The sequence below is a fragment of the Apus apus genome, chromosome 22 (genome assembly GCF_020740795.1).
Source record: "Apus apus isolate bApuApu2 chromosome 22, bApuApu2.pri.cur, whole genome shotgun sequence".
Taxonomy (NCBI): Eukaryota; Metazoa; Chordata; class Aves; order Apodiformes; family Apodidae; genus Apus; species Apus apus.
Window position 1 is genome coordinate 5,378,191 of NC_067303.1, and position 27,763 is coordinate 5,405,953.

The window sequence follows — 27,763 nt, forward strand, 5'->3', positions numbered from 1 at the left end:
TCACACCCCCATAACCCCCAAGGTCACCCTCACCCCCCAAAAAGACCTGCACGGAGCCCACGGACCCGCTCACCTTTGCACACCCCCAGCAGCGCGTGCAGCCCCCTGCCCTCCCAGCACCCACATCCACACCCCCCTGGGTGTACCCAGAGCACACACCCCTCCCCTCCCATGCGTGCCCTCTGGCCACTCAGGCATCCAGGCAGTACCCTATAAATATAAGTTTTATTGATGTGTGAAATCCAACAAGTACAGCTGGCGTCTCCGAACGACTGAAATAAGCCGCGACATCTCCACCTGCTCCACAGCTCCTGGGACCCTTGCAAGCTGGGACCCAGGCACCCTGTCCCTCCCTGCAGGGCACTTACCTGCATGTGTGGCACAGTGCAGAGAGCCAGCAGGACCCTGCCAGCAACCCCGAGCTCCCCCCAGAGCCCAGGGGCTCATCTCTGCCCTGCCTGGTTCCTGCCAGGCTGCAGCTGAGGGCAACACTGCCCTGGCCTTACTGTGCAGCCTCTTCCCAGCAAGGACCTGGGCAAATGCCACCCACAGCTGGCTGAGCTGTGGCTGTGTGAGCAGATTCCCTGCTGTCTGTACCTGTTATTTCAGCAAACGGTCCCAGGAAAAAGAAGCAGCTCGTCTCTGGCTGGATGGGAAGCCCGGGTTTCAATAACTGCCCCTGGCTGCGTGGCCCAGCCCTGCCCTGGGTCACACACCTCGCTGTGCAACCTCCCCTGCACATGGGGACAAGGCAAAGGCTGGAAAAGCAGAAGGATGCACGCAGGGATCCCAGGCAGGGGCACGGGACAAACGGTGTTCGCACACAGTGAGAATGAAACACTGGTTTATTGCCTGATTTGGGGGGGGGGGGCGGTGAGGAAAATCCCTGGGAGAAGCCCCATCCCCTCCCTGCTCTAGGCCAGGCTCCTCTCCAGCAAACCCAGCACCAGCCAGGGGATGATGCGTTTGCTCTTCTTGTGCCTGTGACAAGGTGGCCTGGACATGCACGGAGGTGAGAGGCCCTGCCCCTGCCTGCATTCACAGCACACCTGGGGGAGAGGCAGGGCCCGAGGCAGCCGTGCCTGTGGGCTGAAGGAGCCAGGGGCTGGAGCAGTTTAAGATGGGCTGAGGTTCAACCAGTGCTCCCAGTAAGCTGGAGCCATGGGCTGAGCCACATCCGCATCCGTTCAAAGTGCATTTCAAGGGAAGGCAGGGGGAGGAGAGGAGGTGTGGGGGAGAAGCCTGCTCTCCTCCATCACACTCCTCATGATTATCCAGACACGTTCCCCGATGGGATTCCTGTTGCCAGAGACACCCACAGCCCCTCTTCCCTGCTCTGATAAAGTGCATCCTCACTGCTGTGTGCCAGCCCAGCATGTGGGTGCTCCCCACCTGCCCAGCCTGGGCACCCTGGCCCTACAGCCCTGAGGGTGCCTTAGCCAGACCCAGGTCCTCTGTGCCACGGGGTGCCCAGACCACTCACTCACACCCCTCTGTACCAAGACATTCATCTGCCACCTCCTCTGTACTGGGAGTACCAGTGCAGCTCTCCAGGGCACCTCATGCCTCCTGCTGCCCTAGCCCTGGGGACAAGGGGTGCCTGCCCCATAACCCCCACTCCCCAGCCCCTTGCCCAGCTCGAAGGACACCACCATTCTCCACCTCCAGGCTTTCCCTGGCCCTCTGCCCCGCAGGGGCCACATACCTGGTCAGCCTGGACTCTGCAACCCACACATGAGGCTGTGCTGAACTGTCCTGGAGATCCTGGGGGTGCTGCCAACTGCCCCACCCCAGACAGACTGGTCCAAGCATCCAGCTGTGGAGCTACTTGCCCTGGCAGTCTCTCTCTCTGGCCATACCAAGCTCAGGCAGCCTGTCCCATGGAGTTTCTCTGCCAGCATCAGAGGCTGGCCAGTGATGTCTGGTAGCCCCATCTGCTCCACAGAGGGGCCATCACTGGTCCATCTCATCCCTGGTCCTTCTGGGAGTGGTGGTGGTGCTGGCTGCTGGTGTCCCAGGAGGCACCGTGTGCTGGGTGCAGGCAGCTCTGGGGACATCAGTGCCTCTGGTGTGCAGGCAGCAGGAGCCACCACGAGAGCCCCCAGGGAGCCCCCAGGAGCTGTGCAAAGCTCGTTGGCACCTCCTGCCATCTTGGGATCCCATCCAGGGGAAAATCCTCAGCCCAGCAGTGCACACTCGATGCTGGGCCAAGCTTAACCAGCCACAGCCCAAGAGCAGGACAGAAGAAGGTCCCAGCAGCACAACAGACAGCCCAGGAGACTGCAGCCCCCCCACACCTCAAAGCTGGCATGGCTCCATCAGACAGCTTGGCACAGGGCTGACAGGGAAGGAAGATCCAGGAGAGGAAGGGAATCTTGTGAGGGACAGCTGTAAGTCAGACAAGAGCCCCTGGGGAAACCCCCCTGTGCTCAGCACGGACAGGGCATCAGGGCATATCCTGCTTCCAGACCCTCTGCAGGAAAGCCCCACCACTCCAAGCTCCTCACAGCAATGCTGTCCAGGCAGGGGAAACCCCACCTTGCTGAGCGCCCAGCAGCAGGGCTGCCACACGTCTGCCACCCACCTGCAGGCCAGCCAGACCCTGCTGTGTGGAGCATTCTCAACAGGAGCCACAAAAAGCAAAGAACAGTCTCGAAGATTTTGCTGAAATCTGGCATGTGCCCTGCAGCCCCTGCTGCTCCGAGAGCTGGCAGCAGCATCTCACAGGCTGCACTTGGAACCAGTGCCCAGCATGCCAGGATGGGGCAGAGCTGCCATCCCCATGGCCATGCTCACTAAAAAAAAACTAAAATCATGTGGTTTCCCATGTGTGTGGGTGACCAGTGCAGCCCAGCAACACCAGTGCAGCCCAGCAACACCAGTGCTAGCAGAGTGCTGTGTTCCCAGCCCAGCAGCATGTGCAGATGTCCCACCAGCTCCAGCCTCAGCTCTGTTCCTTTGGAGAACCAGCAAGATGCCAAAATGTCTTCCCTCCAGCAGGAGCGTGGAGAGGCAGGTGACTTTGGAGGAGCCACCAGAGACATTTGCCAAAAGGGATCTTTTCCTGATACAAGTCCCAAAGTGCAAAGCCCGTCCTGGTGTCAGAGTGACCCGATGCAAACAAACTGCTCCAAGATCTCATCTGCTTTCCAGTTCTGGTACTTCTGGGACCCCCTTCTTGCACAGTGTTACCTTGGGAGGTCTGCGTGGCGACCAGGCTGGACACCCCTGGGGCATCTCCTTGCACAGCTGGTGCTGAGCCAGGCTTGTCCTCCCTGTTCTGCTGAGGCAGCCACAGCAGTGCTGAGGGAAGGAGGTGAGGAGCAAGATGGTGCAAGGGAAGGGCTCAGGGCCAGCTCTTCTCCTGCAGCAGAGGCTCCAGCCATGGCAAGGCTGAGCCCAGCCCTGCTGTTCAGCCACCTGACACTGGCAGGGTGTGGGAACCTAAATCCTCCCCTCTTCACGCAGCACTTGAAGGGACTGGTCACTTCTCTCCATGTCAGTTGATTTTATCTTCTTGGCCCAGACCCCAGAGGCAACAGGGACTGAACACCAGACTCCCTAAGGTCTGAAAATACTGTCCCATTCCCACAGCCCTGGGATTGAAGATCCCATCTTCCAAGCTGAAGTCCAAGGCAGAGTCCCAGGTCCTTCTCTGCCTGCTGGTTCCCTGTCCCCTCCAGGCAGCCTGGGAAGCAGTGGGGTTTATAAAAAAAAAAAATAATAAAGAAAAAGGAAAAAAAAAAAAAAAAAAAAAGAAGGAGGATTTGTGCAGAAAGAAGAAGGGGCTGCAGCAATTTCTGTGTCTGCAGCGACAGGAAACACTAAAGCCTTGTGCAATTTGGGCTCTTCTCAGCACTGGCACGTGCTGCTGGGCAGTCCATGCTCTGCAGGTGCCTCCTCCCGAGCTCCAGGCTCAGGCAGCCCCAGGGAGCTGCTCCTCTCCTGCCTGGAGTGTCCAGCTCCTCTCAGCCTTGCTCAGCAGACACCCACCTCCACGGGACTGTCCCCAGCATGTTTGGCAGAGAAGTGCAGTGCCAGGCAGAGGTGACAAGAGAGGATCCAATCCCTGTGGGCTCTGGCAGTCCTGGGGGAGAAGGGGGCACGTGCCAGGGCTGTACAAAAAACTTTTGCAATGAAGAGTGTGTGGAAAGGTTAAAACAGTTCTGAGATGTCTCAAAACCCTTCTTGACTGAGCCAGGCCTGGCTGGCACCTACCGACGCCTCCAACATGGTCCACGACCTGCCAGGAGCACCGTGTCCATCTGCAGAAGGTCCCTCACAGCAGGCCAGGCCCAGGAATGGCACCGGGGCCCCTCGGACCCTTTATCTCTCAGATTTGACTTTGTACCTGAGGACCAGGTAAGCCAGGAGCCGCAGGATGACGAAGAAGATGCCCAGGATAAGGAAGTCCAGGTAGAGCTTGGCCTCCTCCACGTCCAACTCCTGCAGGATCTTGATGGGTTTTTGGAAAGGGCAGAAGTCCTCGAGGCACTCCAGGTCCTCACGCTCCATGGCATAGATGGTGAGAATGACACCCTCGAAGCCATACCTAGGGCAGAGCACACCATGAGCCACCACGAGCTCCACTCTCCCTCCCCGGCCTGTGGGAGCCCAGGGCAGGAGCTTCTGGCCAGAGCAAGGGCCCCCACCTGACGTAGGAGACATAGGAGCTCCACTGCAGGTAGGTGGGGATGGTCTTGAAGCTGACGAAGAAGCCCGAGAACAGCAGGACAGGGATGGCAGTGACAGGTCCCACGAAGGTGGCCACCTGGGGGGCAGAGGCCACCAGGTGTCACATCCCTGTGGCACTCACACACCTGCCTGTAGGCAACACTGCCCTCCACCCCTCCTGGTTGTGGGACCCCCTGCAACTCTCCTCCCAGCTCCGTGGAACAGGCAAAGCTGGGGCCCCCATCTGACCTGTAGGGAGGTGGAAGCAGCTCCGATGAGAAGCCCAAGGGACTGAGCCACCAGGGCGGTGGCAGTGGCCAGGGCAGAGAAGAGGAGGAAGCGTGTGGCTTCAGGGGGCTGTCCTGTCATCCAGTACACGATGCTGCAGTAGGCAATGGGGCAGATCACCTGCAGAGGGGCAAGCAAAGAGAGACCACTCTGCTGGACCCATGGCCATCCTCACCCCACAGACGCTCCCTGGGGGATGGGGAGCTGAAGGACCCCCCCCCCCCCGGGGTGATTTGGGTTAGAAGAGACCTTAAAGATCATCTAGATCCAATCCTCCTGCATGGGCAGGGACACCTCCCACCAGCCCAGGTTGCTCCAAGCCCCATCCAACCTGCCCTTCAACACTGCCAGGGATGGGGCAGCCACAGCTTCCCTGGGCAACCAGTTCCAGCATCCAGGAAGGCACATCAGCATCGGGGACATGCTTTAGTCTGGCCAAAATCTCACCTGGAAGGGCACATCTGCCATGGTCTTTGCCAAATAATAGGCTTTCAGGCTGTACCAGTAGTTCAGGTGCTCTCTCAGGAACACAGACATCTCCTGGGGGACTGCAGGGAAACAAGGAGTCAGCAGCCAGCAGGGCCTGGCCTGGGCTGCTCCCACCCGTCCTGGTGGAGGCAGATGAGATGCTGCCCCAGCACAGACCACCAGGCAGCCTCCTGCCTGCACCACCTCCAGTATTCACCAGGGAAAGAAACTCAGTGACCCATGTGGGAACTTTTCTGCATGGAAAAGTCAGCCTGGCTGGGGCTTTTTAGGCAAACTTTTTGAGGAACTGAAAGAGAGGCGGAGCAGCTGAAAATGAAGCTTTTGCAGACATTTTCTCAGCAAAAAAACCCACCTTTTCCAGCATCCTGCTTGGAGTCAGCAAGGGCATTAGAGCCAAACATGAAATAAAGGGCAAAACTGCAATACAATGGTTTTCCCCACCTCTTAGTTTGGACTTTTTTTCCCCTTTTATTGCCCCCCTTTTGTTGAATCCATCCAGCTCCACCACACACTGCCCAGCACACACACTCCCACCCAGCTGGAGCATCCCCCCGTGCCCCAAGGGCTGGGGGCACTGAGTGGGTGTTGGGGAAAGGAGCTCCTTACAGGTGAGGATGGTGGGCATCAGGGCAGCAAACATGAGGAAGAGCATGGAGAAGAAGAGGAAGCCAGTGTTGTTGAAGACTTTGCCCGCGTCATTGCCGATGTGCAGGTAGAGCAGCCCGATCAACACCCCAATGCAGATGTGGGACATGAACCTCAAGTGGGTCAGCACCTGCAGGCAAAGAGGGGAAGGGGCCATCAGCAGAGCATCCCAGGGTGCTCCTCAAGGTGGACTCCACTCCAGCCCTCATTCCACTCCCATCTCTGCCTGCCCTCCATGAGCAACAGGCCCCATCAGCCCCTCAGCCCCAGCCCAGCTTCCCCTGCCCTCACCGTGTCCCTTAGGATGCAGATAAAGGTTCTCTTGAAGAGGATGCAGAACTGAGTTGAAGTGCTGGTGGCAAAGGTGTGGCTCTCGATGTGGTCCACGTCCTGCAAGATCATGGGCACGTCAGGGACGTGGGTCAAGTTCACACGATGGGCTCCCTGCTAGGATGGCACCCAAATAAACGTTCCCAGGGAGCCCCTTGTCAGCACCCCTGGTGAGAACAGGCGTTGCTGTGGCTCAACACCAGCAGAATGTGGCTGAACACCTTCATGCTCCCTATGCCCACAGTGCTCCAGGCATCATGGGACACCCATGCACTCCGGGGGGGCAGAGGGGATCAAGGTGGGCGCCCTATCACCTGCTGGTCACACCAGGAGCCTCCTCTCAGCCACTCACCGTCACACAGTGTGCTGGGCACGAGGGGTCTGCCTTGTCAGGGCTGCTCTTCTTCTCAGCCATGGTGCACATGCCGTTCTGGACAGCACGGAACAGGACAGGGTTGAGATCCCCGTACTCCCCTGAAGCCACCTCGATAACTGTGGAGGAGGACAGGACCCCTGAGAGGCACAGAGCCAGCCCTTGCCACCGCTTTGCTCAGCCTGCCCAAGCCATGGAGCAGGGGGGTCGGGAGCCCCAGCAAAACCCCCACCCTGTGATGCTGCTGCACATGGCAGGGCTGTGAAACCAGCACCCAGTCCCCCTCTGCCCCACACCGGAGCTGCAGCAGGGGCAGGGACACTCACTGAAGTCAGCAGGGTTGTGGTATGTGGGGCAGTAGAGGCCAAGACCCTTCAGGTAGGGGATGAGGTTGGTCACGATGCCTTTGAAGATGCACTGGCCCTGGCTTAGGATGTACAGCTGCGAGAAAAAGCCAAGACATGCAGGTGCAGAGCAGCCAGGGGCACTGTCACCTGCTCCTGCCCACCTCCCTGCCCTCGGGTGACACCGAGCACCCTCCCCAGACCCCAGCCACCAGGGCCACAAGCCCCAGGTCAAACTGCCTGCAGCCCATCCCTCCCGTGGCCTCTATTCTGCATCCCGGGCCCAGAGGGACCCTGCAACCCTGAAGAATCCTGCGTCCTAGCCCAGCCCAAACCTTGTCGAACATCTCGAAGAGCTTGGCGCTGGGCTGGTGGATGGTGCAGATGATGGTGCGCCCACCCTGAGCCAGGGACCTCATCAGGGAAACCACCTGGAAGCAGGAGGCACTGTCCAGACCACTGTGGCCACGCAGGGTGGGGTGGAGCAGGAAGAGACAGCAGAGAGAGAAGGGGAGAGTTGAGAGGGGGAGAAGCACACCCTAAAGATGTGCTTCCCTCAGATCGGTGGAGAGGAGCATCCCCTTTGAAACCCCAGCTCCCTTGGAGCCCTGGCCAGGGCACAGTCACATCCCGCCCTCAGGGAAGCCCAGCTGGGGCAGACAGTGCCGGGGAGTCCCGTCCCCTGTGGTCTCACCTCGTGGGCTCGTCGAAGAACATGACGGGAGGGTTGTTGACCAGCTCCAGGGCGATGGCCAGGCGCTTGCGCTGCCCCCCCGACAGCGAGATGGTGCGGGTGTAGGAGCACTCCAGCAGCCCCAGGGCCGTCAGGATCTCGTTCACCTGTGAGACAGCCTCCTTCACCCTGGGCTCCCACAGCCCCTCACCCCCCCCCCCCGCCACCTCCCTTCAGAGCTGGGAGCCCCTTGGCATCCCCACATCCCACCAGGGCCCTCCCATCCCTACTCTCCCCGTCTTGGGAAGAGATGAGGGGGCCTGGGCCCACCTTCCTCTGCACTTACCAGCTCCTTCTTTACCTCCTGCTTCTCACTCAGCTTCAGGTTAGCAGAGACCTGCAGGGAGAGGGTGGGCAGGGAAACACGACTGTCAGATGTAGGGAACAGAATCAGCTGCCCCATCCCTGCCTGGCTGAGGGCTGGGAGCCATGGCTTAGGATGAGGGCAGCAAGAGCAGCAGGGTTTTGTTCCCGTGTCCCTTGGAAAGGCCTGATGTGGGCTCAGTGTCCAAGGACACAGTCCCCAGGATGCCTAGAGAGCCCAGCAGGCTCCTGCACCACCCACCATCATGGCCTCCAGCACGGTGAGGTGTGGCAGGAGCATGTCATCCTGCATGATGTAGCAGGACATCTTGCGGAAGGTGCGCAGGTCCCGTGGCCTCCCATTCACCAGGATCTGGCCCTTCATGCCTGTCTCCCTGCAGGAAAGGGGTGTGGTGGGGTGGATGTGGCACAGGGCCCCCAGCTCTGCACCCCCAGACACTCCAGCTTCTCCCCCAGCCTCACCTGTAGCCAGCCAGGATGTTCATGAGTGTGGATTTCCCAGCACCCGAGGGCCCCATGATTCCAATGAGCTCCCGCTGGCAGAACTTCCCAGACAGGCATTTGAGGAGAGTCTTGTACCCTGGAGGGAGGGAGAGCAGCACGGGTTTGGCTTTCCAGGACAGCAGCACTACAGGGACTGAGATGCTATCCCAGCCCCTGGGGGACCTCAGGACCTCTGTGCATGATGCCAGGGGCTGCGTGTGCCTCCAGACTCCATCAGCACCTCCAGGTCCATAGGGGCAGCAGCTGCTATTTCCAGCATGATCCCTGACCCTGGTCCTTGGCTGACCCCATCGGTTTCCAGCACCAGAAGCATCTGCCCTGGATCATGGCACAGACTAGGGAAATCCTTGGGTCAGGGCACATAGCTGCTGAGGAAGGCTACCAGGCTGTGACATTGGTCCTGGGCATGTTGTCAGATCCTGGTCCCTAGGGTAGTGGAGGGGGCAGTGGGAAGCAGGGCAGGATGGGGCAGGCAGAGTCCCCAGTCCCCGGGGAACACCCGGCTGTTGCCTTCATTGGCATTCATGCTATGACACCCGGCAGCAGCCACTGCTAATCAGACCTGGAATTATCTCGGCTTTAAACGCAGCTGATTAGCATTTTCTGGCAGAAGGAACATGATGTGTTGGGAGTAAGGAACAGGCACAGCCTCAGGCTCTCAGGAGCTGCCCCCAAAACACAGCCCTGGCAGGAGATAAGCTGTACAGGGTGCTAGGACAATGTCAGTCCATGGACCAAGTCTGAGCATCTTCCTGCTGGGAATATACCCCTCCTGCCATCCATGTGGTGGCATCTGGTGTTGGATGAAGGCAACATGTCCATCCCTTGCCCACAGGCTGGAGCAAGTCTCAGGGCCAGACCAGCTTATGGTCCTAGCACCACAAAAGGAATCATGGAATCCCAGAATGCCAGGTTGGAAGGGGCCTCAAGGATCATCTGGTCCAACCTCTCTAGCTACTCTAGTTTACATGAGTTGGCTCAGCTCCCTGTCAAGCTGAGACTTAAAACTGTCCAATGCGGGGGAATCCACCACTCTCCTGGGGAGACTGTTCCAATGTCTGACTGTCCTCATGGTGACAAATTTACCTCTTGTGCTCAATTGGAATCTCCCCAGGAGCAACTTGTGCCCATGACCCCTTGTCTTTTCCACGTGACTCTTTGGAAATAAGGAGTCTCCACCTTCTTGGTAGCCCCCCTTTAAATACTGGAACATGGTAACAAGGTCTCCCCTAAGCCTTCTAGGGGGGCACCACCTCCAGTGTCTCCCAGAACAGGGGGTCCAGCACCCCAAGCTCCTACTTCCCCCTCAGCATCCCTCCGAGTCAGGTGCTGGGCAACCAGAAGCCAACCCCTCTGGTACAGGGAGGACCAGGAGGGGTGGGCAGGGGGCCTGTGCGTGCTGACAGCAGACCAAACCGTGGCCAGAAAACCCTCCCCCTCCCCAGCACAGCCCACCCCCCCAGCACAGCCCCCCGGCACAGCCGCACACGCTCCCGCCCCGCGCATGCTGCTCACGTCGGCGCCACTGCAGCTTGCGCAGCGGTTACTCGCGTTCATTGCCTGCCAGTAACCTCCTGCTTCAGCTGAGCAAGGCAGCCTGGCAGGATCCGGGGGCTGTGGGAAAGGCACCCGGAGCTCCCCGCCACCTCCTCCACCTGTGCCCGGCCAGGGGGAGAGGGGAAATCCCTCCTTCTGCCAACCCCAGGATCCCAGCGCCCCTCAGTGTGGTACTATCTGGTCCAGCTGCCCAAGCTTTGCTCCCTGCCCTCCCTGCAGGGCACTGGCCAGCTGGCAAGTAGCCCATCCCCAGGACTCCTAGGGGCTAGAGCCCTGGGGAACCCGTGGTTATGCCATAGCTCCTCCTGGGGTGCTTTCTCAGCATCCCAGACTAACCAGCAGGTCTCAGCCTGGGGGCTGTCAGGGCTGGTCCCAGTGTCTCTCAGTGCCTCGGTTTCCCGAGCTGCAGAGCCTGGTTGGGAATAGGATCAGAGGCCTCATCCAGTGCTGCTGCTGGCAGGACACCCCACTGAGCAGCCCTGAGCCCTCGGTCTGCTCACCCCAGGCCCCTGCTCATCCCTGCCTGCCTTCAGCTTCTGCAGATCAGCTCCCCCCTCCATCTCATGGGGCTGCCTGATTGGCATCCCATTAGCTGAGAGAGCTAATTAAAGCAGACTGCCACCCACCAGCTGCCATCTGCATCCCCTCTCCCCTCCCTGAGTTCTCTGGCCAGTCTCACACAGGAAAGGGGACAGTGGCTTCAGCTGGAGAGGAAATCCCCTGCAAATCACACATATTCCTCTTTCCAGGCTCCGAGCTGAGAACCCCCCTGGGGGTCTCCTGCTGCAGACACATCACACACAGCCATGGTACCCCAAACAGCAGTGCTGAGGAAACCCATCCATCCTGGCTGCCCCAGAGCCAGGAAATCTGCCCCATCTCCCTGGGATGCGATCTGCTCTCCCCCAGCACGGCGCAGCAGGGCCGTGCGGCAGCTGCTGCAGGACACAAGCCTGCCCTCCACCCACGGGCACCCCGCAAGGACAGCCAGCCGCTGCAAACAGCACCCGCGGCTCTGACAGACCCCACACCCCACATCCGATCACCCAGCCAGCCCCCACTGCCGCAGGGGACAGCAGGGACAGCGGCTCCAGCACCTCCCGCTGTGGCTCCTGATGGAGGAGCCACCTCCTGATCTCTCTCCGGCAGGCAGAGAGAGCTGAGGCTGCTTGGAGCAGGAACTGGCAGAGGGAAGTGCTGGGGAGCTGGGTGAGATCAAGACATGCAGAACAGCCGAGGGGTCCCCTCCCCTGCCCGTCCTCAGCCAGGAGCTCCTACCTCTCTTCCTCCACCAGGAGCCTTCCCGCACAGAGTAGGACAGGTCGATGAACTCGATGTTGACGGCAGAGCGCTTGGGGAGGTGGGAAAACCTCTGTGCCTCTGTGATGTGGTTCTCCACCTTCTTCAAGTGGGTGGTGAGGAGCGGGGCATCTGGGGGGCTGGCATGGCACACCGTGTCCTCCAGGGCAATGGAGACACAGGCGGGATCCATCCCCTTCTCTGCCATCCTGCTGCTCTGCAGGGAACACACGGGAGTTGACTCACAGTGGGACAGCCTCTCAGGGCTGGGGACTGCAGGGACCAAACCACAGCAAGTCCTCTCAGCCTGTCCTGCTGGCTGCAGGCCTCTCTGTCCCTCTCTGCCCTGTGATACTGCCCAGCTGTGCTCTAGCACCACAGCTGGATGGAAGGACAGACCAGGCTATGAAAGCCAAGCCTGCACCAAGGGGCTCACAGCAAGGAGCAGCTGATCAGCTCCCCAGTCAATAATTCATGCACCTTCAGTGGCTGGGTCCAGCTCTGGCAGCAGAGCTGGCAGGCTGCTCAGCTCCCCCAGCCCTGCTCTGCTGGGCTTTCTGCCCCACTCCTCTCTGCCACGGTAGGTGCAGGATGGGAGATGAGAGAGCTGATTTTCTGCCCTCAATGGGGGACACCCAGCTGTGCCTTCACGTCCCTCAGGGCTCAGCAGGCCCTACCTGATCTGGCTGGGGCTTGGGGAACAAAGGTTCCAGACAGTTTCTTGGACAAAGCATGCTGTGCCTCACCCAGGCTCCTGGGCCAGAGCAGCTCTGGCTAGATCAGACCCTCAGCTGCTGTCCAGGGTCCCCGTCTGGGACAGACCGAATGGAACTGGGAAGGGGGCCCTGCTAGTGTCACTCCTCCTCTGCCTCCCTTGGCTCATTTCACCCTCTTGGTTCCTACCAGCAGAGCCTCATAAACCAGGCCAGTACTTAACTGGTGGCATTGCACGATGCTGGCACACACACCTGCCCCAAGGCTCTCCTGCTGGGCAGTGTCTTGTGCCTGCAGAGCTCCCCAGGGCAGCTGCAGCACAGCCCAGCTCCTCACCCCTGCTGGGCTTGAGGACTCCCTGCGGTGCCGGGGGTGACGTGAACAGCCCAGCAGGGTGGGCAGCACATTCACCCCAGGTCCCACTGCAGCACCAAAGACGGCGAGGAGGGCAGGGGATCCCTTCCACAGCCTTGGCAAAAGGAGCCTGAGCAGGCTGGGCCCAGCACCCACCTCCCTGGGCTCCTAAGGCTTTGCTAACCCACATCCTGCCGAGGCACAGGCTGCAGGCAGCTCCTTGCCAGGGCTGCAATGCACAAGCACAGACACACAGACACACAATCCCTAGGAAAGGGAAAGCCAGCCTCGCCAGGAGCTGCACCGAGACCCCCCCAGCCCTCTTCCCCGTTGCAGAGAGATCCCTTTCAGGGCTGGAAGAAAGCCAGCCCCAGCCCTGGGGAAGGAGAGGTGGGGAAGGAGGGCTGCGGGATGGCAGCCCTCAGATTCCCCCCTCTCCCAGCAGCTGCCGGGGCTGGGACACGCTTGGCACAGCAGCCCCAGGGTGCGGGCCGGGGGTCTCGGGGCGGGGGGGACACACACCGGCCACAAAGCGCCCTCGGGCTCACCTTGAGTCCCCGTGCTGGGCGGCACAAGCAGCGCTAAACCCCGCGAGCCGCTCTCCGCGGCTCAGCCCAGCCCCGAGGCGCTGGGTGGGGAAGGAAGGCATCTTTCCCGAGGATGTTCTCCCTTCATCCCGCCTCCCCGCGGTCCCCCCCACCCTTCCATCCCCGCCAAACCCCCGCATCCCTCGCGGTCCCCGCATCCCCCGGGGGTCCCCGCAGGCTCACCGGGCAAGGCTGCGGGTTCCTCTCTGCGCCTCAACCGCAGCTTCCTCCGCAGCTTCCTCCGCAGACAAAAGGGCGATGCCCGCGGCGGGGGTTGGGGGGGGGGGTGGGGGGGTCTGCAGCGGGCAGGGGGCGGCTCGGGGGGGTGGGCAGGCGGTGGGTGCTCAGCGCAGGGAAGCGGGCTGGGCGCTGCCCCCCTGGGTCGCCAGCCGGGGTTTCCTCTCCATCCCTCCTCAGGGATGGGCTGGGCGGTGGGTGGGTGGGTGGGCAGGGCAGGAGATGGGGCTCGCTGACCCCAGCCCAGCAGCGGTTAGCAGCCCCCCGGGGCTGGCTGCGGGGCGATGTCCCTCTCCGCCAGCTTTGTCCCCGCTGCTGCTGCTGCTGGTGCCTGTCGGGGCGGCAGGACGGGCTGGCCAGGCAGGCAGCGCTGCCAGGCAGCGAAAAATCCTCTTAAAGGGACCGGTTTTATTTCCTCTAGTCAGCAGGCCCTGAGCACCCGCAGCACTGGGGTTTGACGAACCTGTCCCCGCAGCCCTTCCTGCCCCACTGCTCCACTTTCTGCTCCTGCTCACACCCTCAGCTCCCTCTGTTTCCACCCCAGCCCAAAGCCCCGTGAGCCCAACAACCCCTGAGCCTCCTCCTGCACTGACCTGGGGGCAGCAGCCACCCCACCGTGGGGACAAGCTGGGTGAAATCAGGGCTGCAACACCCAGCACTGCCTGGGCAGCCCGTACCAGGCGCCAAGAGCCAGGGCTGGTGGGGTTACAGCTCCCCACAAAGGGCCTTGATAGGTGGGTGCCCCCCCAGAGCTTTACCCCCCAGCACACACTCCCCTCCACAGCTCATCCTGGGGGACCTGCCATCCCCCTGCCCCTCCCCAGCACCCTGCCTGGCTCCATCCTCACTGTTACTCACACCTCCCACCCACCACAGCACTTCAACACGAAAGCCATATGGAAATGAGTGGCACTAACAAGTATTAATTAAAAAAAAATACCCCATCTGTTGAGCCAAGGAAAGCTTTCCCCTCCCACAGCCAGCCTTGGGCTGGGACAGATCTTAGGGCTGGGATTTGGCCCCTTGGCAGAGGAGGGACTATGGGGCAGGGCAGCCCAGAGGCTGGGCAGAGGGAGGGCACAAGGAGGTAGTCGTGGAGCCAAGCTCCACTTGGAGGCCTTAAATCACCTCACAGAGCAAAAGCCATGTCAGACTCCTCCAGTCTGCCTTGTGTTCAGCATGGAGACTCCACCCCCAGGGGACTCACCGTTAGCCCAGGTCCTCCCTGTGCAGCACAAGACAGCCCTGCTTCCCTGCAAGGGGACACAAGCAGAGCCTGGGAGTGAACTGGTACTAAAGCCCTGTCCTTTTCAACTGGTCAGGGCTGGATTGTGAGCTCTGGAGACTAAGCTAAAGGGAACACATGCAGCTTCCCAGCACCTGCAGCTCACAGAGCATCCCCTGCCACTGGAGAGTGATGGGATGGGGCTGGGCAGGAAGGCAGCCCCACCAGAGAGAGTCCAGAACATCTCCTCTTCTCTCAGATGACAGCCTTGGGACTGATGGAGCTTATGGAAGGAGCACAGTGATGGACACATGCAGCAAAGGGAAGCAAGACATCCAAGGTGGAAGCGTCTCCTGCCATGGTGCTGGTGGCCACAGCCCCAGACAGCCCAGCTCTACCCAGAGGAAGCTGTGAGGAGAGCAGGAACAGCAGACGTTGAGCTGTTTGGCAGCCCCCAGCTCTCAGTGCCAACCCTTCCCACGAGACAGGTCCTCCCCAGAGGAGGTCCCACCAGGACTCACCATCGCATGGCACGTGGCAGTCACACTCACAGATGTCACAGCGCAGGAACCAGCGGGCCCAGCCCGGGTCCTTGGTGACACAGGCTGAGATCTGGATGCAGCTGGGGTGGGGGAAGGCTCCCAGGCGGGCCCGGCTGCTGCAAGAGGAGGAGCAACTCCCGCTGAGATCCCGCTGGCTGATCTCCATCCGACCCCGCAGGCAGAGCCCTGCGAGAGCAGGGCCAGAGCACATCACACGGTGCCCACCAGCCCTAAAAGCCCCCCGCCCCGAGCTCAGCCTGGCAGCCAAGGGTACTCACGGAGGCAGGTGGGCCTGGGGGTCCAGTGGCCGTTGGACTGGCAGGTGCTGGCAGGGTCCCCCAGCAGCAGGAAGCCGGGCCGGCAGCGGTACCGCACCACCGAGCCCACCCACCAGTCGTTGCCGTACACCACTGAGCTGGGGTCCGCTTCTGGTCGCCCACAGTTCACTGGGGACAGGGAAGGTTCCACTGGGCAGCACGGGGCCAAGCACCCCGTGCAGCCTGCTGGGCAAACAGCAGCCCAAGGGGCAGTGGCCAGATAGGTTTGTGGGTTCGGGGCGAGGATCACGGTTGCCCCGGGCTGTGTCCCCTGTTGGTCTCTACTCATGTGTGTGTGGCACAAAACCTGCCCTCCCCAGGCCCTGCAACCATCCTCAGGGCCCCCTGGGACTCTCCCCTCTGGCTGTACCTCTGCAGAAGGATTTGTAGCCCAGCCAGCAGCAGCTGCCATTCCCGCACTGGCTCCTCTTCAGCTCCTTGTGCCTCCCCTTGCAGCCCCCCAAGCAGATGGGTGCTGTGCCTGACCAGTAAGTGTCCAGGTCTCCTGGTGCTGCAGGGAGCAAGGCAGAGCAGGGCTGGGGGCTGAGGACCACCCTTCCCACCAGCTCCCCAGCCCTCAGAGACCCACACGGAGGTGGTACAAGCCCAGCAAAGGATCATCTCAGCCCACCCACTGATCCCTGCTGTGGAGAGGGGTGCCTCCACCAGCAGCCCCCAGCTCTTCTCCAAGCCAGCTCCTGCTTCCTGTGCCAAGCCTTGGCATAGGGATGTGACAAGTCTTCCTCCCTGCTGAGGAAGACCTGTCCAGCCAGGTGCCAGCAGCTCCAGGGCACCCTGTAAGCCCCTTTTCCCCCAGACACCCTGTTACCTTCTGGGTCCTCGCAGGAGACCAGTGTGGTCAGCGTGGCGAGGAAGAGGAGGCCCAGCCCCATAGCACACGCTCTGCCTTCCTCCCCTTTGCCCCTCAAATCAAAGACCCCCTCTCTGCTTGCCCAGGAGAAAGTGAACTTAGTTTCCATACACACAGGACTTGCTGTAGGACGCAGGGGAAGGGAGGAGACACTCCCTTTAATGCCAATCCTCTCCCCAGCAGCTAATCCCTGGCAGATTACCCTCCCTGGACCCAGGGTTTAAAGGGACAGGTCCTCCCAAGCCCCACCTCTGCTCCCAACACCCAGCACTCTGCCAGGCAGGAGAAACTGGGATAACACAGGCAGAGCCATGGCTTTGGCACCAGAGCCCCAAGGCCCGTGTGTTGGAAAGCTGGAAGTGCTGCAAATGCAACCTTGGCTGGGGGCCCTTCTCTCGAAGGTATTTTCAGCCCAGCTCTGCCAAGTACCAGGGAGCCAGGGCCAGGCAGGGCTGGGAAGGCTGGCCAAGGCCCTGTCGCATGCTGGCAGCCCAGGGATGCTGTCCCCAGGGCTGCAGGGACAGCCAGCTGCCTGCCACCCTCCCTCACCACCAGCTGCCCAGCTGCATTTCACTAAGCCCAGGGAGGCACTTTGCCTGCACACCCCTGGACAGAGGAGTTCCGGGGGGCACGTTGCCCTTCACACATGGATCCAGCCCCAGGAAACCTCCCCACACAGCCTGCAGTGGGCAGCTCTGCCTGCTCCATCCCTGCTCCTCACCCTGCCCCGGCATGGTCAGAGCATGATCCCACCTGCAGCACTGTGTCCAGGTCTGGAGCACATAATGTAAGGACACGGAGCTCTTGGAGAGAGTCCAGAGGAGGCCACAAAGATGATCCAAGGGCTGGAGCAGCTCTGCTCTGGAGACAGACTGGAAGAGTTGGGGTGTTCAGCCTGGAGAAGAGAAGGCTCCAGGGAGACCTGAGAGCACCTTCCAGTGCCTGAAGGGGCTCCAGGAAAGCTGGGGAGGGACTTGGGACAAGGGCAGGGAGGGATGGGATGAGGGGGAAGGGATTAAAATTGGAAGAGGGAGATTGAGGTGAGACATGAGGAGGGAATTCTGGAGTGTGAGGGTGGGGAGACCCTGGCCCAGGTTGCCCAGGGAAGCTGTGGCTGCCCCATCCCTGGCAGTGTTGAAGGGCAGGTTGGATGGGGTTCTGAGCAACCTGGTCTAGGTTTGGATCTAGATGGTCAAGGTCCCTTCCAACCCAAACTATTCCATGATTCTATGTTCTGCTGCCCCTCAGGCAGGGCACAGGATAAGGGGCTGCTCTCATCACCCCACCCCAAGGCACAGCCACCCATCACACCCACAATCAGAAAGTGAGCAGATGGCCAAGGGTTTAGCCAGAAAGGGATTCCCTCCAGCAACCTGGGATTCCAGCAGCTTTAGCTGAACTGCTTGAGAAAGGAAACAAGGGGTGGGGGAAAAAGTCAGCGAGCAGCCCAGATCAGCAGGGCTCCTCCATCTGTGTCTCACCTCCACACACAGGGCAAGTGGCACTCCAGGGACACCAGCTCCACGCTGGCCTCATCCAAATCCCTCGGCAAAGGGCAGGCTGGCTCTGCTCACCAGCCCTGCTTAGTCCCTGCGTTCAAAAAAAGGACACTGCAGGCACCTGACCTTCACGCCCTGAAGGAGGCAGCAAAAATCAAACCCACTGTCAGGAAAGCAGAGAGCTAGAGCTCAAAACTAAAGCTGGCCTCCCAGGGTGACCCCTGGGGACGTGGAACAACACACTCTCCAAGGCAGCTGGTTGTCAGCTGCACCAAGGAGAACATGTCAAGAGGTCCTGGCAGCTGCTCAGTGCCCAGCACCCCCTGGCAGGGCTGGGGTGAAGGAGGCAGCAGACACTGGTTGGCCTGGCAGCCTGACTTTTATTTGTCTTGCCAAAGTACACCTTGCTCAGCCAGGACCCCAAGCCCCAATGTGGGAAGGAAACCCAGGGAAGGACAAAAGCAGTGAGAAGCTCCCAATCCCCCAGTTTGGCAGGACCCCTAAGCCCTCTCCTCCCAGAGACCAGTGCAATGTGATGGGAGCAATCGTGCCCCCACCACCAACAGCACCAGCTGAATGATCTAGGGAGGAGGATGTGCATGGAAGTGCTGGTGAAGGCAGAGGTGGAACACCCCATCCCTTGGACGTATGGAAGGGGGTGAAGGGGCCTGCTATGGTCCACACATCTCCCCAGGGAAGAGCCTTCAGCAACAGTGTCTGCTCAGCACACCACCCTGCCTGGGGAGAGTCCAGCTGAGGACCAGGCTGAGAACTTAGCTGCACAGCAGCAGGGACCACAGCCTCAGAGTGACCAAGACAGGAAGGCCTGTGTCAGCCTAAGGCCAAACCTCCTGGAATGGTGGGAGAGGCTTGCTAGTCCCTAATCCCCAAAAAAGGAGACAGACAGCTCGTTCCAGCTCAGCTCACTTGCTCCACAACGGAGACAAACCTGTCCTTCCCCTCTCCCCATGCTGCCCAGACCCACAGGCAGGGAGGCTGGGGCAGCAGAGGGAAGCTGGCCACCTGCAGGGAGGTGAAGACAAGCTCAGTCCTCTCCTCCAAGCACTTCCCAACCTCCTCCACCAGCAAAACCCCACAGAGGCCCAAGCTCTCCACCTGCAGAGGCAGGTGAGCACCTCACACGATCTGGATGCCCAGCTCCTCAGCTGTCTTCTGCAGACGGTCCATGACGTTCTCCTCCAGCTCCATGGCCAGCCCACTGGCTGCTGCCCCCTGCTCCTCTGAGGAGGTGCTGGCCATCACATAGTACACAGTCTCACTCTCCCCCTGCTCATTGGTCCTGTTCACCACACGGATGATGGGGTTGGCTGGGGAGCTGGATTCCTGCTGGGATGACAGGGAGGCTCCTGGGAAGGCGCCTGGCCCTGCTGGCTCAGGGTGGGCAGCAGAACAAGCTGTTGGGCACAGCGGGGCCTCCTGCAGCTCTGCAGTGCTGTTCTCCACCAGGGCAGCATCTGCTGGGGCCTCCAGGATGATGCCCTGCAGGTTGCCCTCACCTTCAGACAGCACCACACACTCGGTGGGGCCCTCCAGTGCCTCTCCCTGCTTCTCCCTGTCCTTCAGCAGCTGCTCTGTCAGCTCCACGCTCTCGTAACGCACCAGCTGCAGCCTCATGTAGCCATCTTCGTGTTCCTTGTACCTGAGCAGAGACAGGCAGGGTGAGGAGCCCCTTCCCAAGGGACAGGCAGCAGCCTGAAGCAGCAGCCTGAAGCAGCAGCCAAGGACAGGGCTCTATATTCTAGGTTCCAAAGTTCAGTGGTATGTAGGATAAAACCCCTTCAGCCCTTACCCCTAAAAGTCCACCCACCAGCTCCTGAGCTTTTTGCCAGGCCTCTATCACCTCCCAAGCCCACCTCCTTCCACCACTGTTTCACTGGGAGCACTTTTAGTCCATTCTCTTCCCCTCCCAGCTTTCAGGCTCTGGAAACCCTTTGGAGTTTCCTAGGGAAAGCTTCTCTGTCAAGAGATGGATCTGCAGCAGCTCTCTCTAGAGTGGTCCACCTTGAGCTGGCCCCTGCCAAGCTCAGAAGAGCCCCACCAGATGTAGCTGTGATGGCAGCTTGTCCCTAATCTCTGCCCAGCTGCTGGAGCTGCCACCCAGCACTGCTGTGCCAGATCCCACAGAATGCTTGCTGCCCAGGGCCTGCAGACACTGGGAAATGGCTCTTGAGCTCATTACAGCCAAGCAGTGCCAGGTCTCTGCTCCAGTCAGGCACAGGATGCAGATCCAGCTGCCTTTGGCACTGGAGGGGCTCAGGACAGGCAGTACCTGAAGCGAGGATGCCCTGAGGGCCACTTGAACTGGTGTTTCTTCCTGAGGTGGACAGTGAGGTTGTTCCCACGTGTGAAGCACTTGTCACAGACGTGGCACTTGTACCGGGGCTCCGAGTCACCCTGAAGGGCAAAGAGAGGGATGTGAATGCCCCGTGAGCTTGACCAGAGGGCCTGGAACTCACACAGAGGCATGGGAGGAGGAACCAGGTTCTCTGAGAAGCCTGACAGGACACATCACGAGAGAGGAACTCAACCTGACCTCACATCCCCACAGCCCTGGGGCACTTCACACGACTTTAGCTTTTTTCCTCACGCTTCTGTGCAGCACTTAGTGGTTCTCAACCCCAGTGGGAGAGAGAACAGAGCAGAACAGCCCTCTGCCCCCTTCTCACCTCGTGGACTTTCCGGTAGTGGAGCTTGATGGAGCAGAGGGAACGTGCAGTGAAGCTGCAAGACTCAAACTCGCAGCGATAGGCGGGCTCCTTGCTGTGCGTGTCCAGGTGCTTCCTCAAGTCGATGAGATTCTTGCAGCTAAAACGAAATGATCAGGAACCAAAGCTGAGCAGGGGCCAGCTCACACAGGGATGTGCCCCTGGGTCCTCCTCCATCACCAGCCTGGGAAGGGGGAAAGCTTTATCCCTCACCTGTAGTCACAGTAGTCACACTTGAACGGGCGCTCCTCACTGTGCCGAAAACGGATGTGATTGCGGAGGGAGGAGGGCAGGGGGCAGGTCATGTCACACAGGGGACACTTGTAGTGGTTCACTGTGACCAAGAACAGGTGGGACACATCACCACAGAGCAGGGAGAGCACCAGCTCTTCAGAGCTGAGCTGGGGGAAGGGGCACTTTACTCACCGTGGTTCCTCATATGGTCCCGGAGCAGCCTCTCGGTGGCAAACCTCTTGGAGCAGTGGGAGCACTGGAACCTCTGCTCTGCAGCAGGGAGGAAAGGGAGAGGGTGGTGAGAGGGGAGATCAGAGCAGGGAGGAAAGGGAGAAGGTGGTGAGAGGGGAGATCAAAGCAGGGAGAAGAGGGAGAGGGTGGTGAGAGGGGAGATCAGAGCAGGGAGGAAAGGGAGAAGGTGGTGAGAGGGGAGATCAAAGCAGGGAGAAGAGGGAGAGGGTGGTGAGAGGGGAGATCAAAGCAGGGAGAAGAGCACAGAGAGCAGCAAGAGAGAAGAGGGAGTTACAGCAGAGTTGGAAACCTTCTCTCCAGAGATAGGCACCGACTACAAAGCCAAACCAAAACAAGAATCACTTGCAAAGACCAATTTGCCTCCTCTCCACACAGTCTCCCTTGTGCTGCCAGTGCAGGAGCTGGGCAGCACCCACCACACAGGGGCAGTAGCACCAGGGAACTCACCAAACAAGCCCCAGTGCTGCAGCAAGTGCCCAGACTTTTGACTTCAGTCCTGGGCTCCTCCTTCCAGGAGCAACAGTTCTGGCTGCAGTGGGGTGAGCCCTGTGCAGCCTCCAACCCTCTTGCCTCTGCAAGGAGACCCTTCCCAAAGGTCCATTCATGTCTGAGTGCCCCAGCAGAGGAGCAACCAGGCTGGTAAAGTGTTTTGAGAACAAATCCTGTGAGGGGAGGCTGAGGGAACTGGGATTGTTTAGTTTGGAGAAGAGGAGGCTGAGGGGAGACCTCACTGATCTCTACAGCTCCCTGAGAGGAGGCTGGAGTGAGGTGGGTGCTGGTCTCTTCTCCCAAGTGAGTAACACCAGGACTAGAGGAATTGGCCTGAAGTTGCCCCAGAGGAGGTTTAGACTAGAGATTGGGAAGAATTTCTTTACTGAAAGAGCAGTCAGGCCCTGGCACAGGCTGCCCAGGGAGGTGGTGGAGTCACCATCCCTGGGGGCATTCAAGAAATGTGTAGATGTGACACCTCAGGGCTTGCTCTGGTGGGCATGGGGGGTTTTTCTGTGGGTCGTGTGATGGTGCTGGTTTTGTGGGGTGTGGTCATGGGGTTTGTTTTATTCTTGTCCTTTGTTTGGGTGGGTTGTGCTCCTCCCCCCCACCCTGGGTAGGTGATCTGAGAGGTCTTTTCCAACGGCAATCGCAGAATCACTGAATCATATTGGTTGGAAAAGACCTTTCAGATCATCCAGTCCAACCCTTCACCCAGCCCTGCCAAGGCCACCACTAACCCAGGCCCCTCAGCACCACATCTACATGTCTTTTAAATCCCTCCAAGGATGGGGGCTCCACCACCGTGGAGAGCAACCAGGCTGCTTTCCAACCCTTCCTGCGCCCACCCCGGCCCAGGCAGCTCGAGCAGCCCAAACATCCCACCCAGAGACCTGCTCCAACTCCCCAATGACTCCCAACCCCTTCCCTGCCCACAGGAACTCACGTTCCAGCGCGGTCTGACGGCGGATGTGGTCGAAGAACTTGGTGTTGTTGGCAAACATCCCCCCACAGGTGGGACAGGCCACCACCTTCTCCTGCGTGTGGCTGCGCAGGTGCTCCCGCAGTTTGCAGCGCCCCTTGAAGCTGCAGTCACAGTCTGAGAGGGAGCACAGACACAAGGACGTGAAGATCCTGCACTCAGGGGCCACCACCCACACCCTGACTGAGTTTGGAACGTGCCAGGATCAGCTCCAGGAACTGCCACGGAGCAGGGGGACAGCTGAATGAGGTGACTTGTGTGGAGCCCCCCCTTGCAAGGAGACAGGAGAGGGAAATGATTGAAAGGAATAAACTGAGGCCTTTTCTTCTAGGTACTAATTAAATATAAATGAAAGGTTCAATATTAAGCACCCTGAAGGAAATTCTACAGGAACATTTGGGGTTTGTTCAGCCTGGAGAAGAGAAGGCTCCAGGGAGACCTTAGAGCACCTTCCAGTGCCTGAAGGGGCTCCAGGAAAGCTGGGGAGGGGCTTGGGACAAGGGCAGGGAGGGAGAGGACAAGGGGGAAGGGATTAAATCTGGAGGGGAGATTGAGGTGAGACATGAGGAGGGAATTCTGGAGTGTGAGGGTGGGGAGAGCCTGGCCCAGGTTGCCCAGGGAAGCTGTGGCTGCCCCAGCCCTGGCAGTGTTGAAGGGCAGGTTGGATGGGGCTTGGAGCAACCTGGGCTGGTAGGAGGTGGCCCTGCCCATGCAGGGGGTTGGGACTGGTTGATCTGTCAGGTCCCTTCCAACCCAAACCACTTTTATCTAGAAAGGCTGGACCAGATGATCCTTGAGGTCCCTTCCCACCTGGCATTCCATGCTTTCATTGTTAGGACCATACACATTTTTTGAAGCTCGGGAGACTCTCTCAGACCCTGCCAAGGGGTGCAGAGCTCTCCTGTTCACAACACAACCCTGTGCAAAGCTCTCCAGAGAGGTCCTGCATGTCCCCACTAACCTTTCCAGCCACACAGCACCACATGGTTCTCCTTCCCTGCTGCCTTGTACTCCGAGCAGAAGCTGTGATCCTCCACGTGCCGATAGAACCACTCGGGGTTATCAAAGGATCTCTGTTGGGAAGCAAGGCAAGGAGAGGGTGAGGAGATCTGCACCAGCTGGTGTCCAACCACAGCACAACAGACACTCCCCCAGAGGTCCAAAGGCAGCCAACAGGCAGGTGAGCTGCAGGACAGGAGAGAAGACAAGAGGAGAAAAGAAACCAGGAAGCCCTGTTCTCACCTCACAGTACTCCCACAGACACAGGAAGTTCTCCTGGATCTCAGGGATGATATTCCTGCTCTGGAAGTCCAGCTGGCAGTGGCTGAGGTCAGACTGGCTCTGCAGGGCCCGCAGCCCCCACTGCTTCAGCTTGGTGTGGTAGCAGTGGAAGTAGACGTGGCGGGTGAGGTCGGCTGAGCTCTCCGGGGAGCAGAAGCCACACTCCTGCCACAGGCAGGTGTACTCCTCTGCAACACAAACCAGGAGGGACCGGCTGTGAGGGCTGAGGGAGACTCTCCCAGGAAAGCTCAGGCTCCTGCAGGCAGGGAAACACTCAGCTCTTCTTCCAAGAGGCCTGCAGCAGGCAGTGCTGCTCTCCATGGAATGGTTGGGGATGAAAGGGATCTTAAAGATCATCCAGTCCCACCCCCTGCATGGGCAGGGACACCTCCCACCAGCCCAGGCTGCTCCAAGCCCCATCCAACCTGCCCTTCAACACTGCCAGGGATGGGGCAGCCACAGCTTCCCTGGGCAACCTGGGCCAGGCTCTCACCACCCTCACACTCCACAATTCCCTCCTCATGTCTCACCTCAATCTCCCTCTTCCAGTTTTCATCCATCCCCCTTGTCCTCTCCCTCCCTGCCCTTGTCCCAAGCCCCTCCCCAGCTTTCCTGGAGCCCCTTCAGGCACTGAAAGCTGCTCTAAGGTCTCCCTGGAGCCTTCTCCTCTCCAGGCTGAACCCCCCAGCTCTCCCAGCCTGTCCCCAGAGCAGAGCTGCCCCAACCCCTCCTCCCCCGGCCTCTCCCCAGCAGCTCCGTGTCCCTGTTCCCACGGGAGCCTCCAGAACCGGCACACGGAGCTCCAGGCGGGCTCTGCCCCCCCCCAGCCTGACGGCGCCTCCTCCTCCTCCTCCTCCTCCTCCTCCTCACCCAGCGGGTCGGGCGGGCCGCGGGGCCGCTGCAGGTGCTGCCCGACGTGCCGGCAGAACTCCTCCATCCCCGAGGCCACGTAGCAGCAGCGCTCCCACTCGCAGCGCAGCGCCAGGGCCTGCCCGCTGCCGGGGGGGGGCATGGCCGGGCCGGGCCGGGCCGGGCCGGGCTCCGCGCCCCGCTCCCCGCTCCCCGCTCCCCGCTCCCCGCTCCCCGCTCCCCGCTCCCCGCTCCCCGCTCCCCGCTCCCCGCACCCGCCGGAACCGGAACCCGGCCCCGCAGCCCCGCCCGGGAACGGATCCCCGCGCACCCAACGTGCCGGGGCCGGGTTGGGGCGGGGGGAGCGATCGCGGGCATCCCCGGGTGCGGGGGGAGCTGCGGGCATCCCCGGGTGCGGGGGGAGCTGCGGGCATCCCCGGGTGCGGGGGACGCCGGCGCTGCCGGGGCTGCTGCTTTCCCGGAAGGAAAAACAAAGCAAACCAAAACCAAAACCAAACAAAAAAAACCCAACCCAACCGCCCCCAAACCCGCAGAGCCCGTCGCTGCTGCCCCCGGGGCGGCCCCGCAGCCCCGCGCGGGTCCGGGACAGCCCGGCCGGAGCGGGGGGCCCCGAGCGGGCGGGCACAGCCGTGCCCAGGCGAAGAGCGGCTTCTGTTCCCTATTCCCAAACCTCCCTCTTTCCCCCCTGCCCGGGCACTCCCGGGTTTCCAGCCCATCCCACGCTTCTCATGATCCCATAAGTTCCCCACCCCCCCCCCCCCCCCCCCCCCCATTCCAGCACGTCGCTTTGTACCTTTTAAGGTCTAATTCTGACCTTTCTTGCCCCCTCGGCTGCCTTCCCAATCCCCACAATGACCTGTACCCGCTGGTGCCCTCCTGCCCCGAGGAGCAAGACAGAAGTGGCTTCGTTGGGTCTGATCTTGCCCATCCATCCTGCTCCATGTTCAGATCCCCCAGATGGAGCCCAATTCAGTCCCTCTGTTTCTTGGGCCATAAACCCCTCCTGGTGTAATTAAAATGTGCAGATACCTCACTTACCTCAAGCAAACTATATATTCCTAACACTAGAGTATATATGTGTATGTATATATATATGTGTGTATGTATAAACATATATATGTGCATGTATATATATGTGTATGTGTATATATATGTGTATGTATGTATATATATGTATGTATATATATGAGTGTATATGTATATATATATATGTATATATATGTGTGTGTGTATGTATATATATATATTTGAACCAAACCCGACACGATGTTTCTAACACTGGAATGCAAAATCAACACCACATTTCATTTCTGACACAGATAATGGCCCCCAGCCTTGGCTCAGCACCAGGAAAACAAATCAGATCACCCCCTGACCCACCCGGGCTGCTGATTCCAGGCTCTTGGAACACCCAACGGGTGCTAAAGCCCCCTGGGAATGCACACCCCGTGCCCCAGGGCAGGTCTGGCCAACACGACTGGCTCCTGTGACTCTTGCCACCAGCTCTTCCCTCTCACCTGCCTGCAAAGGACGTGCCCAAAGTCCTGGAACTTGCACAGAACAACCTGGGTCAGGTGCTTTTCCAAACGACCACGGACGAGCTGGACCCCATCTAAACAGAGGCTGAGGGTTTTATTGCTGTTATTTTGTCCCTCTTCCAATTGTTTTATCATTTCAAATGGAACTGGTTTGTAGGCAGTAGAGAAAACACCTGGGTTTGCTAGACCCTGTTGGCTTGAATGGCACTGGGATTAAACCTGTATAGCTTAATAAAGGGTATAAATACCCAGCAGGGGAGGCAAAACTGCCTGGGAATCCTGCCAGGAGGCAGGTGGCAAAGTAATCCTGCTGCTGTCAGAGCAAGGACAGCATCTTTTGTTGGGACTTGACATCTGCCCGTGCTTCCCTCACCCCCCTGCTGCTTCCTCCTCTTACCTGCCAGCCAAATCCCACACACCTGTGGGCACCAGGAGGGGGTGGCCAGGAAGAGATGGGCCAAAATGAGGCTTTTCTTGTATAAAAAGCACCAATGCAGGTGGTGAAAGGCTGAATGCAGGAGCTCAGGTCTTCAGTGAGCTGGATTGTCTGGTGTCCTCTTGGTCCTGAGCTCCCTGTCTGAGCAGGCAGAGTGTTCTAGTCATTCTGCAGGTTAAGAATAGCAGGAATTATTCAGGATTTGGTTTCAGCCCTGCCTTGCCCACCTGCCTCAGTGGCCTGAGCAGTTGCACCCTCTCCCATCTGCTGCTGCTGCTCTTTGTAGCTTATTTGTCTTTGGAAGGGAAGGAATAATTACAATTAAAACCCAACAGTCTTCCCCAGGCAGGCAGCTCACCCAACAGGCCCAATTCATCTCCAGGCCAAGGCTGGGGAAAGCACATGGAATGACAAAGAGGGAGGGATCTTCCCTAATAGACCTGTGAGCTGGCAGCAGACCCCCCAGGGGGAGAAATATTGAATTATGAGGAGTGAGCTGGTGCCAGCCTTGTCCTGCTCATGCCAGGAGAGCACAGCAGTGCAGACCACCAGCCCACTCTGCCTGGACACAAAATTGCTTCCTCCAGACATCATCTGCCTCACCACAGCCCTGCCCAGGCTGGCTTTTTGTCACTGGTAGTCAAAGCCAGACTAAAATCAGTGGTGCTGGTGGGCTGTGCTAGCCATGCTGCAGGGAAAATGGCTCTCACAGCAAATAATCATGGAATCACCTTGGTTGGAAAAGACCTGCCAGATCTACGAGGCCAAGTGCAGCTACATTTTGGGAGGAAGATAAAAGATAAGGTGCTTAAAGAGGAATTTATAAGGCTTAACTTTGCTTCTTGGTGCAGATGTGGCAGAAGGAGACTTCCTAAAGTTGGGAGGCTGGGAGTGGCCACAGCAGGCCTGGCCACAGGTCCCTTTCATCTGGGTCCAGCAGTGTAAGGACAAGTCCTTTCCTGGCTGCTCTTTCCCCTCCTGGCCCCTCACTGGAGACTGAACCTCAGAGCTTCAGAAGGGGGGACCCCTTGCCTGACAGCCCAGAGCCA

At 59.7% G+C, this 27,763-nt stretch overlaps 2 protein-coding genes and 2 long non-coding RNA genes across 4 annotated transcripts; all 4 read right to left on the reverse strand.

Moving 5' to 3' along the window:
• Positions 1 to 3,621: 3,621 nt before the first annotated feature.
• Positions 3,622 to 13,486, reverse strand: ABCG4 (ATP binding cassette subfamily G member 4). Its single transcript, XM_051638696.1, has 15 exons — positions 13,399 to 13,486; positions 11,540 to 11,777; positions 8,663 to 8,780; positions 8,442 to 8,574; positions 8,163 to 8,213; positions 7,838 to 7,983; positions 7,479 to 7,602; positions 7,126 to 7,240; positions 6,779 to 6,918; positions 6,388 to 6,486; positions 6,058 to 6,226; positions 5,410 to 5,510; positions 4,924 to 5,082; positions 4,653 to 4,771; positions 3,622 to 4,552 (listed from the first exon to the last, which is right to left on the reverse strand). Exons 2-15 carry the CDS (start codon positions 11,766 to 11,768, stop codon positions 4,327 to 4,329), a joined length of 1,929 nt encoding a protein of 642 aa, XP_051494656.1. The 5' UTR covers positions 11,769 to 11,777; positions 13,399 to 13,486; the 3' UTR covers positions 3,622 to 4,326.
• A 912-nt stretch (positions 13,487 to 14,398) lies between these two features.
• Positions 14,399 to 15,575, reverse strand: LOC127393458 (uncharacterized). The gene is made up of 3 exons (XR_007891460.1): positions 15,498 to 15,575; positions 15,199 to 15,405; positions 14,399 to 15,085 (listed from the first exon to the last, which is right to left on the reverse strand). It is a non-coding gene; the product is annotated as an uncharacterized LOC127393458 (long non-coding RNA).
• A 357-nt stretch (positions 15,576 to 15,932) lies between these two features.
• Positions 15,933 to 17,995, reverse strand: LOC127393464 (uncharacterized). Its single transcript, XR_007891461.1, has 3 exons — positions 17,889 to 17,995; positions 17,161 to 17,279; positions 15,933 to 16,047 (listed from the first exon to the last, which is right to left on the reverse strand). It is a non-coding gene; the product is annotated as an uncharacterized LOC127393464 (long non-coding RNA).
• Positions 17,996 to 18,253: 258 nt separating this feature from the next.
• Positions 18,254 to 24,935, reverse strand: HINFP (histone H4 transcription factor). The gene is made up of 9 exons (XM_051638700.1): positions 24,741 to 24,935; positions 23,832 to 24,058; positions 23,551 to 23,662; positions 22,554 to 22,706; positions 21,059 to 21,136; positions 20,846 to 20,966; positions 20,594 to 20,732; positions 20,197 to 20,321; positions 18,254 to 19,566 (listed from the first exon to the last, which is right to left on the reverse strand). The coding sequence occupies exons 1-9, from the start codon at positions 24,880 to 24,882 to the stop codon at positions 19,044 to 19,046; spliced, it is 1,620 nt and encodes a 539-aa protein (XP_051494660.1). The 5' UTR covers positions 24,883 to 24,935; the 3' UTR covers positions 18,254 to 19,043.
• Positions 24,936 to 27,763: the final 2,828 nt, after the last annotated feature.

What these genes read in the sequence shown, in the direction of transcription:
- HINFP (XM_051638700.1), bottom strand. Translation starts at nt 24,882, where the DNA reads ATGCCCCCCCCCGGCAGCGGGCAGGCCCTGGCGCTGCGCTGCGAGTGG. An exon ending in GTCTGTGGGAGTACTGTGAG is followed by an intron (nt 23,663 to 23,831) that starts GTGAGAACAGGG and finishes GCTTCCCAACAG; the next exon opens with AGATCCTTTGATAACCCCGA. An exon ending in GGACCATATGAGGAACCACG is followed by an intron (nt 20,967 to 21,058) that starts GTGAGTAAAGTG and finishes TCTTGGTCACAG; the next exon opens with TGAACCACTACAAGTGTCCC.
- ABCG4 (XM_051638696.1), bottom strand. Translation starts at nt 11,768, where the DNA reads ATGGCAGAGAAGGGGATGGATCCCGCCTGTGTCTCCATTGCCCTGGAG. An exon ending in TCTTCGAGATGTTCGACAAG is followed by an intron (nt 7,241 to 7,478) that starts GTTTGGGCTGGG and finishes TTTTTCTCGCAG; the next exon opens with CTGTACATCCTAAGCCAGGG. An exon ending in CCACAACCCTGCTGACTTCA is followed by an intron (nt 6,919 to 7,125) that starts GTGAGTGTCCCT and finishes CCTCCTCCACAG; the next exon opens with TTATCGAGGTGGCTTCAGGG.